This window comes from Mobula hypostoma, chromosome 6 (genome assembly GCF_963921235.1).
Source record: "Mobula hypostoma chromosome 6, sMobHyp1.1, whole genome shotgun sequence".
Classification (NCBI taxonomy): domain Eukaryota; kingdom Metazoa; phylum Chordata; class Chondrichthyes; order Myliobatiformes; family Myliobatidae; genus Mobula; species Mobula hypostoma.
This window is the reverse complement of record NC_086102.1, coordinates 146,616,066-146,635,873: the sequence shown is the minus strand read 5'-3', so window position 1 is coordinate 146,635,873 and position 19,808 is coordinate 146,616,066. Positions and strand designations below refer to the sequence as shown.

Sequence of the window (19,808 nt, the reverse complement as noted above, 5' to 3'; positions counted from 1 at the left end):
TAAGGAATGTTTGTAAATATTCATAATAAAGCTCATTCTCTCCATTGAGATGAAATGCAGTTATTTGCCTTAATTATTGTGACAACATAGCACACACAAATGATCTCTATCCACCGAGCACTTACAAGATCCAATTACCTGAATGCTTCTAAGTCATATAGCATCCTGACTTAGAAAAATACATTGTTCGTCTTTCATTTTCATTGGGTCTATATCTTAAAATTCCTTACCCATCAGCTGGATTACATCTGTTCAAAATGTTGACAACAGGGATGAGCAACAAATGCAATCAATGGTGTTCATATTCAGAAAGGTGAATAAACCTAAAAGGGTGCTGTCATCTGCATATGGTCCTTTCAAATACCAGAGATAGGGATTGGAATGGTTTCTCCCAGTTGTTAAACACTGGTTTGTTGTATGAGTTAGTTATTAATTGAATTGCTGCAATCAAATTTGGCAGCACTGGCATCAAATCAGTGTTACACACTGTCAATATTATTGACATATATCCAACATGTGGAAGTGCTACCATTCCCAAAATAATGGATAGCACAAAATGCACTGATACTAGATAGAACACCAGGGGTCCTTAAACAACAGGTGTTACAGAAATGAAACACATAATCATAATATTTTAGGAGATTGTGATATGTATTGCTCTTAATCAATTAAAATGAGTGAAAAATCTGTGAACAGAAATTTGACATCATACCACTGCATTTGATAAATATTTCTTCCAAAGCTCCTAAAATAGCATAAATTTGTGAAATCTAATCTCAAAAAAAGTAAAAGTCAAAGTAAACTTATCAAAGTACATTTATGTCACTATATACTACCTTGAGATTCATTTTCTTGAAGGATTTACAATACAATAAAATTAATGAAAACTATACATAAACAAAAACTGACAAATCGACCAATGTGCAATACAAGGCAAATAGTGCAAATAAAAATAAGTAAATAAATAATACTGAGATAATGGGTTGTAGAGTCCTTGAAAGTGCACTTGTACATTGTGGAACCAGTTCAGAATTGAGGTGAGTGAAATTATCCATAATGGTTCAGAAGCCTGATTTTAAGGGTAACATTCCTGAACCTGGTGGTGTATGATCAAAGGCTCCCGTACCCCTTGTCCGATGGCAGTAGATCGTGTAAAACATTAAAACATTCATTTATTGCCTCACTATATAGATAATGTACCGTTTGTTAGAAATTCCTACCTGATAATGGTATGTTGGCTGTTGGTAAATTGGCTGAGCTTGATGAGTCACCATTACTGGTGAGCTAGAAATAGAGCGAGGCTGATGGAGTAGAACAGTAAGCAGTTTCATAAAAGATGACACAAACAACATTACACAATTGGAAGATTTCATATTATAAGAATCCCTCCAAAAGGTAGTTTCTCCTCCCCATATCAAAGCAAATTATAGAATTATGGAATATTATGGGATCGTAACAGATTATTTAACCAATTCAAATATATGTATTCATTCCCCAAATTTTACATAACATTTTTCTTTATGAAGTTCTTTCCAAAAATTCTCATCACCATGAACCTCCTCCCACTTTATTTCCCATTGGTCTAAGATTTCCATTTTGTATTTTTCAAGGTTTTCTCATTATTTATTACCAAATTATTGACATTAATATCGATCAAACATTGTATGATGCAAATTAACACCTCTGCCATTTCAGTCATCAGCAATATTACTATTATCTAATCCTACAGCCTTTCTGATTTATGTTTAATTACATTAATTCCTTGTTCTTTAGGAGTGACAGGATCTAAACAAACCATACAAGCAAACCCATCCCATATTGAGCTGACATTGCAGCTAAAAGGCATGTTTCCCTGGCTCTTTTGTTGCCTCCAAAACACACATGAAGAGGCACAATGGGCAGATACAAGTTTGTGTTTAACAAGAATATGGTGTAACTCATCCCTGCAGGTTTGTTCATGGGTCATCAAACAGTGTCATTATCAGGAGCTACAGAAAAATTGAAGCAGACCTCAAAGCAAAATTCATTTCGTCATTTTACTAACATTTGACATTAAGACTACTGCTTCAGCTTCTTTCCACAAATTCTTCAAAATAATGTATCTGAGTGTCCTCATTATCTGTTTGAGGAGATCTGACCCTATTCTATATTCAATATAGATTTCTACATCCATGTTTATAATGAAAACCATCTAAATTAATATCACTCTGCGCATTTGGACAATCTGACCTTTTAAGTGGCTTTTTTTTTCAGATAATGCTCAAACTAGTTTGAAAACCTGAAAAACATGACATTTTCATGCAGTAAAACAGCGTTTGTATGAGTTCTCAGTGAGTGATATTTCCATTGTCCATATAAAGCAAAACTCTGAAACCTGTGTGGTTGTATGTTACTTCAAGAATTCAAACAGGCATTTCCCACCACTGGTTATGCTTTATTGCTGATGCAATTTCAACATGAGACATGCATAAAGTCTTGCAGACAACTTGTTGGGAAGAAGTGTTGAGCTTTCCATGGGAATCAGTAAGTTTGTGGAAGATCTCAATTGGATACAATCTGTCTCCAAAGAGGAAGAGACCAAGAAAGGAGAGAAAATGTTGGGGGTGAACCAAGTGAATTTGAGGGCAGAAAGGAAGTCAATAACAAAGTTTATGAATTGATGAGCTTTGCATGGGTATAGGAAGTGCCCCAATGCAGTCATCAAAGTAGCAGAAAGGGGGTTGGAGAGCATTGCCAGGGTCACAGATTGTTCCAAATAGCCAGTGAAAAAGCAGGCACAACTGGGGCCCAGGCGAACCGCCAGAGCTACACTGGAGCAAGTGAGAAATCAGAAAGAGAAGTTGTTGAGGGCAAGTACCAGTTCTGCCAGATGGAGGAGGGTGGTAGTGGAGGGGACTGGATGAGCTTGTTATCCACAAAGAAACGAGAGCCCAGAGGCCTTCCTAAAGAGGGATATAAGTGTACAGGGACTGTACATTCATGTTGAAAATGAATCGGTTGGAGCCAGGGAACTGAAAGTTGTTGGAAGTGGCGTAGAGCATGTGAGCTACCATAGATGTAGGTGGAAAGGAATTCTATGGGGGGGGGGTATGTTCAACAAGATGGATTCAGATGTGAGAGCATGAGTTCAGCAGGGCAGAAGCAAGCAGAAACAATGGAGCTACCAGCAGCCTGGCTCATGAATCTTGTGCAAAAGGTAGAAACAGCTGGTATGGGGTTGGGGAAAAATAAGGTTGGAGGCTGTGGAGGGGAGACCTCTGCAGTGATGGGGTTGGTGATGGTGAGGGAGATGGTGGCCTGGTCATTCTTAATGGGGTCCTGCTTCAGGGGTAAGAAAAAGTGTCCAAGTGTACCTGCCTGACCACTGCAATGTAGAAGTCAGTCCGGCAGACTACAATGGCACTGCCCTTCAAATCACCCGGGTGTAAGCCTTCAGCTTCTGGTGACTTGTCTCCCTTTGGTCCCCAATACTTTGCACATTGATAGAACACAATGATTATTGTAAATATTATTTAGAACTAGCTCATCAGATATCTTTGGAATACTTATGGTACCCTCCACCACGAAGACTGGTGCAAAATACTGTTACAAACCTATCTGCCATTTTCCTGTTTCCTGTTACTGATTTCTTCGTCCTATCTACACCCTTTTTATGTATCTAACTGAAATCCTCCTGTTCGTTTTGACATTACTTGCTAGTTTTCTCTCCTAACTAATGTTCCCCTTCATTAATTTTTTCATTTCCTCTAATGCTGGTTCCTGGAAAATTAAAAAAAAAGTATGCATTTACTCACAGGCCAAGGCTGTGGAACAGAAGCAATTTCTGGACTGTGGAAATAAGCCACTCCATTGTGGTATGTATATGGGTATCCTGTTGAAGTGGTTAAGTACATTGTCCCAGCTGCTGGCATTAAGCTTGTTCCTACTCAACAGGCACAATGTGATTCAATTAAAAATACTGAGCACTTACTGAAAAAATGCGTAAAGGTTAATACATAATCTTCTACAGAAAATTTCATACCAGCTCATATACAAGCTGAAAGTTAACAAGCATTTACCTAAACTCTCAAAGTCATCCTCCTGAGACGATAGCAGTATCAATATAATTCAGCATCATGTGGGTAAAAGATTGTAAGGGAAATTATTTTGAGCACCCTAATACACTGATGTTATAGCATTAAAGACACTTAATGAGATTCATCTTACCCTGGCATGAAACTCATCACAAATACAATTTGACTAGAAAGAATAAAGCAACAATGTGCAAAGCAAAACTTTCAGAAATACAAAATATAAAGCATGAACAGAATCCCAACAGAAACTCTCAAAGCATTTGCTACTAAATTATGTAAAAAACAAGTAATTTACAAAATAAAAGGAATACACAAATTGAAATCACTTGTGATATTCTGCTATCAGACTTGGCAAAGCTGATTTAAAAAAATCCCAACTCACTATGAATCTCCCCAAATCATTAATAATTACGTATCTATTCAACCAGTGAATAGATTTACGGTCTCAACATGAAATTAAACTGTAAATAAAAATGGTTCACAATGAAGCTGTGGATTTTCATCCGAGGTAGTGCACTGTCCCCATAAGATTTATTAAAACTGCCTTGAATCTATTTGCTTTTACATCTTTTCATTAGTGCAGTCATTAAACAGTCCACTGTATTCTTCCCAGAATTATCAACTATATTAAATACATACGTGGTATCCCCACTTGCTGCTTTCTTATTGCAGGACCAATATTCAGTTTTTTATCCTTGTAATTCAACTTTTCTGCCTGAAAACATAAAGTTACAAAACTTATTATCAAATTAAAAAACAGAAGTCATATACAGAACTAAAAAGTATAATTTAATATGAATTTGGAAAGTAAAGGATTTTTTCACCCAGCTATAAATTTTCAGCATAACATATAAGATTAAGTGTATCCTTCAAAAATTTCTAACATATTATATTCAATCTAAATTGCACCAACATTACAATTGTAAGAATACTTAGGGGAAAACATTAAATTTGGAAAAAAAAATCTGAAGTGGTTGCAGCAATCAGATTTTAGCTTTAAATATTTCTTGAACCTTACAAAGGGTCTCTGTAAAACTGAAGACAAACAGGAACTCGCATAACATTAATTTATTTTCCATAGAGTTTGGGTTGAGATGATCATACCAAAATCCTTGGAAGGAGGATAGAGAAAACAGTACCCAGTGAGCTCAGATTGTTTGGGCTTCAGACAGAATAGTTAGAATCATAGGGTGTTACAGCATGGATACACACACTTTGGCCCAGTGAGTCCATCCCAACCCAGCTACTCTCAATTTCCTGCATTCGGCACTTATCCCTCATAAGTCCCACCCCTCTATGTACTATCAATCCAAGTGCTTCTTAAATTATACTACTGAACCTGCCTCAACCACTTCTTGCAGTTCATTCTATACACTTACCATCTTCATCTACCGTTTAATTACTTCAAAGTAACTCAAAAAAGTTCACCAAGCACGAATTCCCAGGCACAAAGTCATACTGACTTCTAATCAAATTCTTATCTATCCAATGTTGGTAGATCCTGTCCCTTAGAATTCCCTCCAGTAACTTCTGCACTATTGATGTCAGGCTGATTAGCCTGTCATTCCTGGCCTTGTTAGATATAAATATCGGAACATCATTTGATAACTTCATCAGTGTCTAAAGATAAAGCATACATCTCTGTAAGGGACTCTGCAATTTCTTCTCCACTTCTCTCCCCGCCCCCCCCCGGCAAATTTCGAGGATGCACTCAAAGTGCAGTAAGGCTGCAAATACTCCTTCCTGGTTATACAAATATCCTTCAAAGCATCTCCAATTGTTTCCCTTTTGAGCAATCCTCATTTCTCCCCCTCAATAAGCAAACGAGAAACATTCACTAAAAATCTCATCTTTCTTTTGCAGATCAAGACATAGGTGGCTCTGCTCATCCTGAAAGGGATATACTCTCACTCTAGTCACACTGCTAGATTCATCTCATACCCTCCGTACCCTCTTCTTTGTCTTCTTGATTTCCTTGACAGTATCAATCTATTTCTAGTCACTAAGTTCTAAGAATAATACATAAAACACTATTCAACCCCCTGCCAAGGTTGAATGTTTGATTTCAGTTGAAATTAAGCAATGTTGAGTACTTCCCTGAAATAAGCACAGTTGCAAACAGATTTCATTCACAAGTATAGTTTATTTGGGAAGGCATTAGAAATACCAACCTACAATGTTATCATTATTCTGAATTGTTTTTGAGTGCTGACAGGAAAAATCCCACTCTTAAATATACTCTAGTACTAATTGCAACTAGAATGTAACATAATCAAGAAGAATAATGCCTGATAAATTAAAAAATCCATCAGCCCAGTCTGTCATAAATGAGAAAATCTGCAAATGCTGGATATCCAAGCAGCGCGCACAATATGTTGGAGAAACTCAGTAGGCCAGGCACCATCTATGGAAAAGAGTAAACAGTCGATGCGGCAGGCTCAGGCCCTTCATCAGGACTGGAGAAAAAAAGATGAAGAGTCAGAGTCTCCTTTGATACCATACAGATCTTCCACATCACCAGTCTGAGTGGCATCCATATCAAAAACAGACAGTACTCTTCTAGCACTTAACTGCTTCTTTCAATAATGCCGAATAGAACTCTTCACGCCTTATTGTTTAACTCTATAACTCATATAGCTCAGGAAGTTTGGCAGTAAAGAAAATTTTATCAACCTGGTGCATTTAAAAAAAAGATCTATTCAGATCTCTTGTGGTTCATCTGATCTTCTGAATTTTACTGCATTATGATCCAATCTTTGACAGAGAACAAACTGATTCAAAAACCACCAAATATTCCAATTTAATTTTGCTCAGAAAAAGGACAGAGGAAGTATTGGAACCTCACTGTGCAATCAGATGCATCCACATTAGCAAGTAACAATACTGCCATGGGTAATTTAACAGTCTCTATTTGTATTCAAACTCAGAAAGGAAGTAGCATAAATTCCAGTGACAGAAAACACCATCATTTAAGTACTGAATTCTAATTACTTATGCACACATTCTCTTGAATTACTGGCAAAATTTTCATACACTGTCATCAAACACAATGTAAGTGAAGTGTGCTGTTTGGAATAATACCTACGGTATAAAGGGTAGAAAAAAATAAGAAAACAATTCACACCTAATTTTTTCCCTGTCGATTTATTAAATAGTAACCACGTTTAACTCTGTACATATATTTTCCTTCTGGCTGAACACTCGCTTGCAAATAAATGGGCATCGATAGCCAGGAATGGAATTAAGACTAGCACAAACAAATGGGTAATGCAGACACAACTGTACACTAATCCAGAGGTCTCTGTAAGATTGTTGTCACTGAACATCAATATTTTGTTGTTGCGTGAATGAAATCACTGGAGAGAAGAGTTACTGGTAGATACAAAGCAGCTTCTTTATTCGACAAAACAAGGTACAGCAGGCATCATATGGAGATGCTTTTGGTGGAACAGTCTGCTGTCCCAACATAGGGCTCGATATTTATTCGTTAAACACAAAGGACAATTCCATATTTACAAAGTAGCTTTCTTTTGAAGCTACATGCAAACTTCACACCTTCTGGTTCACATCTGTCCCACAGATGCCAGCATCGTCTGTGGACTGGGATTCACAGCTTTTAGGAAATGCATCGTTCCAAATTAAATCCAAGCCATTTGCTAAATGTAGATGACCTAAACCCAAAAATCACTCCAACATATTTAATATCTAGTTTTTCAAAATGTGACATAATTCACCGGTACAATGCTAGTCTTCTAAAATAATTATAATGCACCAAACCAGTAAGAAATTCAGTGAAACACTGTAGAACTTCATGACGTTTTAAGTCCTAAATAACGCAAAGTCGAGGAATGCTTACAATCCGAATCAGGTGTATTGTCACTGACAGAAATGGTGAAATTTGTTGTTTTGTGGCAGTGCAGTGCAGGCATAACAAATTACTATGTTACAATAAAAAATGTGCAAAATAGAAATAGTGAGATTGTGCTCATGTACTGTTCAAAAATTTGAAGGCAGAGGAGCTGAAGCTGTTCCTAAAACAGTGTAGGTCTTCAGGATCCTGTACCTCCTCCCTGATGGTAGTAATGAGAAGAGGACATATGCTAGATGATGAATTCTGCCTTTCGAAGATACCTTCAATATCAGGGAGGACTGTGCCCATGATAGAGCTGACTGAATTACAATCCTCAAACCCCTTACAATTCCCATACATTGGCATTTCCATACCAGGTGGTGATGCAACAAGTCAGAATGCTCTTCAATGTGTGAAAATCTGCAGGTGTCATTGGTGACATTCCAGATCTCCTCAAGCTCTTAATGAAGTAGAGCCACTGGTTTGCCTTTGTCATAATTGCTTCGATGTGTTGCGCCCAGGATAGATTGCGAGATATTGAATCCAGGATCTTGAAACTGCTCATCCTTCAGTACGCTGACCCCTCAATGAGGATAGGTGTGTTTTCTCCCAACTTCCTCTTCATGAAGCCTATGATCAATTCCTTGGTCTTTGTGACGTTGAGTGCAAAATTTTTGTGACACCACTCAACCGGCTGAACTATTTTTTTTCCTGTACACTCTTCATCGCCATTTGAGATCCGCCAACAGCAGTGCCTTTGGTAAATTTATAGAAGGTGTTTGGGCTGTGCTTAGCCACATAGTCATGAGTGTACACAGTAGCGCACTGGGCTAACAAGGACACAATTCGCCTACCACCACAACCCATCGGCAGACGACACAATAGCCTCTGCTCTACATACCGTCCTTACACATCTGGAGAAGAAGAATGTTTATATGAGAACGATGTTCTTGGACTACAATTCAGCATTCAACACCATAGTTCCATTCAGGCTCGACAAGAAGCTCAAGAGATCTTGGCCTTGACCCTGCCTTGTGCAGCTGAATCCTGGACTTTCTGTCAGATCGCCAGCAGGTGGTAAGAGTAGGCCCCCTCACCTCCACCCCTGACTCTCAATACAGGAGCACCTCAGGGCTGTGTACTAAATCCTCTTCTTTACTCCCTGTATACCCATGACTGTGTCACCACCCACAGCTCTAATCTGCTAATTAAATTTGCCGATGACACTATATTAACTGGCCTTCATCTCAAAGAATAACGAGGTAGCCTACAGGGAAGGAGTCATCTCTCTGACACAGTGGTGTCAAGAAAACCACCTCTCCCTCAATGTCGCAAAAACAAAGGAGCTGGTTGTGGATTACAGGAGGAATGGAGAGGGCCTAACCCCCCATTGACATCAATGGATCTGGGGTTAAGAGGGTAAACAGCTTTGAGTTCCTTGGCATCCACATCACAAGGACTTCACATAGTCCGTACACAACAGCTGTGTGGTGAAAAAGGCTCAACAGAGCCTCTTTCACCTCAGACGGTTCAGGAAGTTTGGTATGGGCCCCCAAATCCTAAGAAGTTTCTACAGGGGCACAATTAAGAGCATCCTGACTGGCTGCATCACTGCCTGGTATGGGAACTCTACCTCCCTTAATCGCAGGGCTCTGCAGAGTGGTGCGGACAGCCCAGCACATCTGGAGTTGTGAACTTCCCATGATTCAGGACATTTACAAAGAGAGGTGTGAAACAAGGGCCTGAAGGATCATTGGGGACACGAGTCACCCCAACCACAATCTATTCCAGCTGCTACCATCCCAGAAATGCTACTGCAGCATAAAAGCCAGGACCAACAGGCTCCAGGAAAGCTTCTTCCACTAGGCCATCAGACTGATTACCTCATGCTGATTTGAGCGAATTCTATGTTACATGATTGTTCTATTTATTATAAATTACTATGATTACACATTGCACATTTAGACAGAGACATAACATAAAGATTTTAACTCCCCATGTATGTGAAGGATGTAAGAAATAAAGTCAGAGGACTGCCTGTCTGCAAATGGAGTAGCAGTATTTTTGTGCTGCTCTTAGTTTTCTTTCTCTCCCCCTAGTTTAATCTTTGAATTTGAAATTTTTACTTGCTGATTCTTGAGGGGGAACAATATGTCTATGCCTACCAGAAATGGGAAGAATTTACCTGAACCTAGTGATAAAGGTAATGGGAAACGAAAGGTGCAAAAGGAAAGACCTGATGAAATGCCATCGTGGGGTGAAGATATCCTTCGGACACTGAATTCAATTAAGGATCAGAATGGATCAATTAAAGACCAACTGGAAAAGAATAGTAATGAAATGAAGTCATTTCTGGGAAAACTTAAAAAAACCTGGAAACTCAAGTTATTACACATGAAGAGGAATTGAAGATAACCAAGTAAAAGTTGTCTGAGGCTACAACTCCTTTGGAAAGATATCAAAATAAGATTATAGACCTGGAAACTAGGTCTTGACGAAAGAATATACGAATTGTTGGGCTGCAAGGAGGAGCTGAAGATGGAGATTTAACTGCTTACTTCAGTAAGCTTTTTCACATTTCCACATTTCCTACCATTCTATCAAAGCCGCCTGCTACAGAAAGGGCACACAGGGTGTTTATCTCAAAATTGAAGGATTCTAGTAAACCAAGATCTTGTTCTGGTTTGCTTTCATCACTTTAAAATTAAAGATCAAATAATGCGACCGGCAAGAAAACAGAGTTTTTTTAATGGAATCTGAGCTCCGCTTTTACGAAGATTATCCAAGAGAGATAATGGAACAAAGATCAAAATTTGCCCTGGTAATGAAACAAGCATATGATAAAAAACTTTTTCCCTCTTTGAAGTATCCGACAAGAATTAAAAATTTTTCCTGCTAATACTCCTCCTCTTCCTTTGTTTGATCCAAAAGCTGCACTGGACTTTGTTCAGGCCATACCCGCCGCTGTTACTGACGCTGCAGCTGAATGAACTATCTGAAAGGCTGTTTGGCTATCTGTATATTATTCGCATTTTGGAAAGAAGATTTATGAAGGTCAGTTGTATATTTCATTGAGACACTAATTAAAGAAGACAAGAAGAGCTGTTCATTACTGCACACTGTTGGTTTTCCTTTGGAAAGACTTACGGCTCAAGTATGTCTGTCTAAATGATCATCTGAACATTCGACTGAGAGAAGAACGGGATTTGTTCCTTTAATTTAACACTTAGTTTGTTTCTTTTTTAAATCAGCTAATTGGTAGTTTTTTCCTACTAATAGGGCTTTTTATATATCTTTTCCTGTTTTATTATAACATTTTATAATTGAATTTAAAGCTTTTTTAGGGAATTAATATTAAACTCAAAGATGGCACTGGTTTTTCTCTCTAAGAGACAACATTGTTTTGGTTCTTTATTGTTTATTAGTCCATGGAATGTAAATTTTTTTTGCTGAGACTTCATTGTTTTTTTACAAGGTCACTCTACTTTTTTACTAACTGGGGGAGGGAAAGAAAACACAGACAGAGCAGTCAGTAGCTTTGAACTCTATTGTAGATCGCTGCCTTTTTCGGGCTTCCAGTGTGGGTGGGTGGGTTTAGAGTTATGAGTTTTTTCCCATTGGGTGATTCCGGAGCATGCCTGTTTTTTATGTGGTTGTATTCTTCATCACTGCCATTTTTGATCATCCCGTATTGGTATGTGCTCTGTGCATGTATAAAGTAGAATAAAATTATAGTATGGTATTTAAACAGATTAATATAATAAGTTAGAATGTACATGGTTGGAATCATCCTATTAAACGAAAAAAGACTTAAAATTATTAACCGATTCCAATCTGATATAATTTTTGCTCTAAAGACACATATCAGGGCAGGAGATCAAAATAGATTTTTTGGATGGTGGAATGGTTTGCAATTCCACTCTACTTCTCAGAGTAAAACAAAAGGCACCGTGTCTATTGTCATTAAACCTAATATATTAATATATTTATTCCAGAGGATATTGAATCAGATTCTAATGGTAGATTTTTAATTGTTAAAGGAACAATCTATAACAGAAAAGTTGCTTTGGTTAATTTGTATGGTCCTAAGTTAGATGATCCTTTTTTTAAAAAGGTATTTGCTTTACTGCCTGATTTAAATGAATATATGCTGATAATGGGCAGGGATTTTAACTGCTGCTTAAATTGTACGATTGATAAGAGCTCAACCAATCAGCGACTTCCAAATCGATCCACGGCATTTATTAATTCCTTTTTGATTGATTTTGGGTTGATTGATTTGTGGAGGTATCTCCATAACGATAATAGAGAATATTCTTTCTTTTCACTTGTTTATAAAAAATATTCGAGGATCCATTATAAGCGATCCCCGCTTCTTGTCCAGTGTTAAAACTTGCAAATATGATGCTATTGCTATACCTGATCATGCGCCTCTGAGTTTCTCTTTTGAGTTTGATGATGTCATTCTTGTCTGCCCACCTTGGCGCATGTCTCAGACATTATTGCAAAACCCTAACTTGTCAGTTTCATTGAAACACAGATATAGGGGCTATGTCTAAATTAGTTATATTGGGATACATTTAAAGCATTTTTACATGGTCAGATTATTTCTTATTCAGCTAAACTTAAAAAAACTAAAGCAGAATTAGATAGAATTTCAAAACAAATTAAAGATTTAGATAATATCTATGCAATTTCCCCCAATACTGATTTATTTAAACAAAGGGTGGCACTTCAATCATAATATAACCTGTTATTAACTCATCCCATTGAAGGATATTTGCTTAAGTTAAAGAGCCAATTTTATATGTTTGGAGATAAAAATAATAAACTGCTCGCATCTCAATTAAAAATGGCTGCAGCCAAAAGGCAAATCATGAAAATTCCTAGGGAAGATGGTACCTTAGCTCAGGAATATGAAGAAATTACTAAGATTTTTCAAGATTTTTATGCTGAATTTTATATATCTCAATGTCCGTTACGATCGTCTGAAATGAATACTTTTTTACTAAAGATTGTTTTTCCTAACATCTCAGCTGAGGATCAAAAAACTCTTGATTCTCAAATCACTGAAGCCGAAATTCATAAAGCCATTTTTTCAATGCAATCTGGTTAAGTCCCTGGGACTTGATGGCTATCCTGTAGAATTTTATAAAAAATTTGGGAAGTTGCTTTCTCTGTACATGTAGGAAATGTTGGATTCTTTTGTGAAAGGTGATTTACCCTCTACTTTTTACAAGGCTTCTATTTCTTTAATTCTTAAAAAAGATAAAGATCCCACTCACTGTGCTTCATATAGAGCTATTTCATTACTGAATGTCGACGCCAAGATTCTGTCAAAGATAATGGCCAATAGGTTGGAAAATATTTTGGGTAAAATTATTTTTAAAGATCAAACAGGCTTTGTAAAGGAACGCTATTCTTTTTCAAATGTTCGGAGACTATTTAACATTATATATTCGTCCTCTTTTAAAACTCCACAATGTGGTGTATCTTTGGATGCTGAAAAAGCGTTCGATCGAGTTAAATGGAAATATTTATTCAATGTTTTAGAGAATTTTAGCTTTGGTGCTAATTTTAATAATTGGATTAAAATGATATATAAAGCCCCTATTGCTACTGTTGTCACTAACGATTGTAGGTCTCCTTTTTTTCAGCTTTCACCGGGGACAAGGCAAGGCTGTTCATTAAGTCCCCTGTTGTTTAATTTAATATTAGAACCCCTTGCTATTGCTCTTCGTGAGGCTAAAAATATCCATGGGATTTTTGTGAATGAGACCATGCATAAGATCTCTCTTTACGCTGATTTATTGGTTTATATATCTAACCCTGACGAATCTATTCCTACCTTGCTAAAATTATTTAATGAATTTGGAGGTTTTACAGGATATAAAATAAATTTTAGTAAAAGTGAATTGTTTCCTTTAAATGATTCTGTCTCTATATAATACTCCTTCCTTTTAAAGTCACAGACTCTTTTAGATATTTAGGTATTATAATTACTAAAAAAAATAAGAATCTTTATAAAGCCAATTTTGTTCCTTTAGTAGTATGAAGTATTTATTTAGTAGATGGAGTCCACTTACATTTTCGCTTGTTGGTCGTATTCATATAGTTAAAATGATGATTTTAACAAATTTTTTTTATATTTATTTCAGAATATTCCTGCTTTTTTGACTAGGAAGTTTTTTGATCGGATTGATTCTATTATTTTATCTTTTATTTGGAATAATAAAAGACCAAGAATTAGTAAATGTCACTTACAAAAATTGAAAAAGGATGGAGGTCTTGCTTTGCCTAATCTAAGAATGTATTATTGGGCTGTTAGTGTGCAATACATGTCCTTTTGGTTATACTGGGTTGATAAGAGTGATCGGCCGATTTGGGTAGACCTGGAACTGGAAGTTGTAAAACAGTTTTATTTAACCTCGTTATTGGGAGCTGCGCAATTACTTGAAGTTGTTAATTTAAACCTACATCCTGTGACTAAGTGTTCTTCACAAATTTGGCTCCAGTTCCACAATTTTTTTAATCTTAAAAAATTTAAACTTTGTAGTTTATCAAAATTACTTTTTTAAGCCTTCTTTGAGTGATCCAACTTTTTTTTACTTTGGAAAAATAAAGGTATTAATACTTTTTTGGATTTATTTAAAGAAGATAAATTAATGTCTTTTGAACAATTAATTGATAAATATTCTCTTTCATACTCTCACTTGCTGCAATACCTTCAAGTTAGACATTTTTTACAAAAATATTTAAGTAATTTTCCTTACATATTGGAGACTGACCTGTTAAGATACTATTATGAGTATGAATCCTTTGATCAAGGGTTCTATTGGAAGAACTTATAATTTATTATTACAATGGGATAAGCATCCTTTATCTAAGATTAAACAGGATTGGGAAAAGGAACTTAATTTGACTTATGATGGAGGATTGGATGCGGATTTTGAAGTTGGTTAACTCCTTCAATTTGTGCTAGCCATTCATTGATTCAATTTAAAATTGTACATCGTTATCACTTGATGAAGGAGAGACTTTCTAAAATCTTTTCTAATGTTGATAGTCATTGTGATAGATGTAAAACTGAGATAGCTACACTGACACATATATTTTGGTCTTGTTCTATATTGGAACAGTTCTGGAAGTTGGTTTTTTTCAACAATTTCTAAAGCACTTAAAATTAATCTACAACCTAATAAATTAACTGTGCTTTTTAGAATAATTCCTCAAAATATTCATGGTATTTGTGTCTGACGAACATGTTATTGCATTGATAGCTAGGAGGGCCATTTTGTTGAAGTGGAAGGATACCTCAGCTCTCACTTTGTCACAATGGTTCTCTCAAGTGATGCTATGTCTTAGTTTGAAGAAAATTAGAAGTCGAACCTTTATTTGATTTTGAGAAAAGATGGGGCTCATTTGCTTGTTATTATCATTTGAGCTAATTGATATAATTTTTCCATGATCCAATTGTAAATTTTTTAGTATATTTTCTTTTCTTGCTGGCAGTTTGATGTTTATTTTTAGAAGCTTTTTGTATGACGCATGACTCCGGGGTTGTACACCTAATGGGTTCTTTTTTCTCTCACTTTTCTGCTTAGTAGGTTTTTTTTGTTATCACGAATTTTTTTTCCAATCTTTAAGATAATGACTTTTTTGAGACATTGCGTTGTTACTTCAATGTACTTGTTATTTTTTCTGTATAACAATAAAAGGATTTGAAAAGAAAGAAATAAAGTCAATTCAATTCATCCTTAATGTGCACCTTTGTTGATTGTCAGCAAGGAGATGTTATTACCAATATGTACTGACTGTGGTTTGCTGACAAGGAAGTCAAGAATCCAGTTGTGAAGAGTTGTATAGGCACAAGTTTTGAAGCTCGTTGATTCGTACTGAGAAGATAATGGTGTTTAACACGTTTTAATAGCAGCCTGACGCAAATATTTGCTATAAGCTATTTGGTCTACAGATTCTACAGAATTAAAACAAATTAGAAGTAAACCCACCTACTGAAATCTGGATTGAGTTGCTAGAAAATATTCCCTACCGCAATTTTCTGTCAACAATATACATTTGCACATATGTTAATAAAGGAAAGTTGATTTTTCTTTGTGTACATCCATCTATCCATTACACACAAATTCTACAAAAGCAAATTTTATTTTGTATTTCAAATGAAGTGTATATTGCAAGGGCAAGTTTCTGTCACTTTAACAGCTGTTAATTAGAGGTTACCTGTATCTGGAACATTGGAGCATCTTTGAAAGCATAAAAGGCTTTCTTCCCGATTTTTTTCTGCTTCGAAGTTTTTTTTGGTGAATTAGAATTGTACAAGTGACCTCAGCAGTCACTTGAATAGAATGAGAAAAAATGACTCCATGGCATATGATTAAATATTGGTACCAGTACTTTCTATTTTTCCATTACCTACCATTAACACAATGATGCCAAATTTGTTATAAAATCTTTTAAGTATCACTTCAAAGAGCAAACATCACATTCAGAATGCAAATTATCTAATTTCCTTAATAAAATCCATATTTAATACAATGCCATAGTTTCATTAATTCATTATGTTCCCTTTCATGGATAACAAAACTACTCACAACTCAAAACTTCAGGTTTCAATGTCAACTTTTCAATTTCAACATCCTCGAAGAATATTCTGCCATGAAACAAATTACTTTGTCGGGTAATGTAACTGGGAGAAATGTACATAATTCACAATCACCGACATAAGAGTTAGGGTTTCACTTTAAGAAGCTGGTCTGTCGTGATGATGCAAGAATTTTTAGTATGCTTTTGTTTAAATTTAGGTTTTGGAGTTCAATAAAATGTGTTGCAGCTTTCATTAAACAAAAAACATCACTTTGTGATAAGAGTATAGGGATAGGTAAATATGGGTATAGACTAAGAACAATGATCAATTACCTTATGTTACTGTCACTGGGCAAGTCAGAAAAAACCCTACCCAGCAACAGGTGACATACTAGACATTGTTCTCTGAAAATGCTAGATAAAGTTTCAAATAAGAAATTATCAGGTCATACCAAAGCATTTTGAAGGATGATTGAAGGGAAATCTCAAGGTATAACTAAATATGGGAAGGATAGCATAGGGGACAGAACGTTCAAGAGAAAGGGGAAGGTGTCAATATAAGGAACTGATGTTGTATCCAGGATAGCTTTGGCAGAAAATAATTATAACTAACCAATGACGATTTTACATCTAATAGTATATTAGCATATGATCGAAACTATTAACATGTGATCGAAACTATTCTAAAACTGTCTTCACTCGCGTAATTGTTAGATTTCCTGCGTATATGATGATCAATGTTATAAATTGTGAAGAACTGTGATTCAGGGGAGGGGTAGTGTCCGGACTGGCTCTTTAGATCAGTCTGTAACTTCCCAAATAGCATGCTATGAATAAAGAGTATAAAGTTTAAGAAAATATTGCTTGTTTTATTGTGTTTGTTGTACCTGTGTTCTTTCATCGTGTCGATCCGCCTTGACATTTGTTTTATTTGCAAAAACTTACAATGGTGTTCCCGATGCTCTAGAACGATTCCAGAGTTATCGAGCGTGTCGGCCAATGCAGTCGCTTTGAAACTGCCAGAGTTTTGGGAGAAAAAAGCCGTTGTTTGGTTTGTACTAGCCAAGGCCCAACTCACTCTGCAAGAAATCTCCACCAACGACACCTAATTCTACCACGCGGTAGAGTCACTCAGCAGTTACCCGGCTGTGAGAGCTGAGTCTCCTTGAACACCCGCCTGAAAATGATAAATTTTGGTACAAATGCTAGGAAGTGCCAACCACCTCACAGCTTCCACAGTACCAGTGCGTTGGGACATCAGAGGTTTGAACACCGTGGGTTCCAACTGCCAGGGTTGTCCATTGTTCATTAAGGACACCCTTTCAGGGTGACACGGTGTTCAAGGAGGTGTGCCGTCAGCATTACATATCAATGAAAAGGCAAAGAGTGACAAAATTTTGCCAGAGATCACCAATGACAGCAAGATCCAGGCTTAGGGGACATGATGGATGACACTCTGTTTCATTGTCTTGGCTAAAGTGCCTAGACCTCTGCTTGGTGCTGATTTCCTATGTGCCCAAGGACTGTCCATCAATCTTAAGAACTGCTGTCTTGTGGACATCAAGGACTATGAATCGGTCAAGTGCATTCACACTGCATGTGAGTTTACTTAACTGCTAGGCAAATTCCCAAACCTCACCAAGGCCACTTTCTCCATGACAGTCACAAAACATGGGGTTGAGCACCACGTTCTCACAACTAGCCTGCCAGTCCAAGCCTGCGCACATGGACTGGACCCAGAAAAGCTGGCAACGAGGAAGACTGATCTTGCCAACATGTAAAGATTCGGCACTGTATGCCTGTTAAATAGCACCTGGGCTTCACTCCTTCATATGGTCCCAGAGTCTGATGGTGGTTGCTGTCCATGTGGTGATTACTGACACCTTAACGAGACCACCCTTGACTATTACCCAGTTCCACACATTCAAGACTTTTTGGCATGTTTATCTGGAAAGTTAAAAGTTTTCCCAAAGTAAATCTAGTTAGGGGCTACCATCAGATGCCTGTGTGTTTGGGGGACATGATAACCCTGGCTGGCATTTTTGAGTTTTTGTACAGTTTGGACTGAAAAAAATTCAGTGCAGAATTTTCAACGGCTGATGGATGCTATATTAAAAGACTTGAGATTACTGTTTACCTGGATGACATACTCATCGCCAGTGTGCCAAAATTCGAATACGTATCTCATCCCCACACACTTTGAATGCTTAAGCCAACACGGGTTGATTATTAACCCTACGAAATGTCAGACTGGGTTATCAACTTTCATTGACTTTCTAAGCCATCGCATCTCTGCATAAGGTGTGAACCCCTTCAATCAAAGATAGCTGCTGCTACGGATTTCTCACTACCCACACTACTAAACAAGTACAGGAGTTCTTAGGTATGGTGTATTTCTATCACAGCTTCATTCCACAAGCTGCTGAACTTGTGCTTTCCCTGTATTGCACGCTTAAAGGCAATAGCCCTAATCAAGTGCTTACTGGACAGCAGACGTGACCAGAGAATATGACAATACCACATGAACTCTATCTAACACGACCCTACTGGCACTCCTGCTCCCCAACCATTACTACTGACACCATAAATATTGCTATGGGTGCTGTGTACCAAAAGCTGTTCAGAGGCATGTGGCAGCTGCTCGCCTTTTGCATTGGCAGCTCCACCCCCTCCCCCAAAAGGAAGTACAGCACGTTTGACCATGCGCTTCTCTAACTCTTATCTGGTTGTCCATCATTTTTGTTTTCTTCTAGAGAGTCGCCATTTCACAGCACTTGTTGACTACAAACCCCTCATGCACGTGATGGCCAAAATGTCAGATGCGGTCTGCACGGCAGCAAAGCCATCAGGTCTACCTATCCCAGTTCACAACAGATATACAACACATCAAGGGGTAAAATAATGCCATGGTTGATTGCCTCTCATGGCCAGCTGTTGAGACTGTACACATAGGGGATGACTAAAGGCTGATTTATACTTGTGCGTACCAGCTTACGCCGTAGCCTACGCAAATGGGCTACGCTGTTGTGAGCATTTATACTTGTGTGTTGGTGTCTCTCTCCTGTGGAATGTCTCAACTGGTTGCCCTCATTTCATCATGCCCGCAAACTGGAGATGGACAGTTTTCGACTCCATACATGGCCTCGGCATCCAGGCCGGAAGGCCTCACAGAAACTGGTTGCACTAATGTTTGTTTGGTACTGCCTCAGAAAGGACATACATGATTGGAATGCAGTTTGTGTAGTGCCAATGGGGGAAAAACTTTCAAAAATTATCTGTCATGT

General features: G+C 37.3%; 1 protein-coding gene across 1 annotated transcript in view; it reads right to left on the bottom strand.

The window, feature by feature from the left end:
- LOC134348479 (protein boule-like) overlaps nt 1-19,808 on the bottom strand; it is a 116,467-nt gene that overhangs the window by 77,650 nt on the left and 19,009 nt on the right. The window contains exons 5-7 of the mRNA XM_063051929.1: nt 4,713-4,788; nt 3,795-3,922; nt 1,221-1,301 (exon numbers count right to left, since the gene is read on the bottom strand). Of these exons, the coding sequence (XP_062907999.1) occupies nt 1,221-1,301; nt 3,795-3,922; nt 4,713-4,788 (285 nt within the window). The remainder of the gene's footprint in view (nt 1-1,220; nt 1,302-3,794; nt 3,923-4,712; nt 4,789-19,808) is intronic.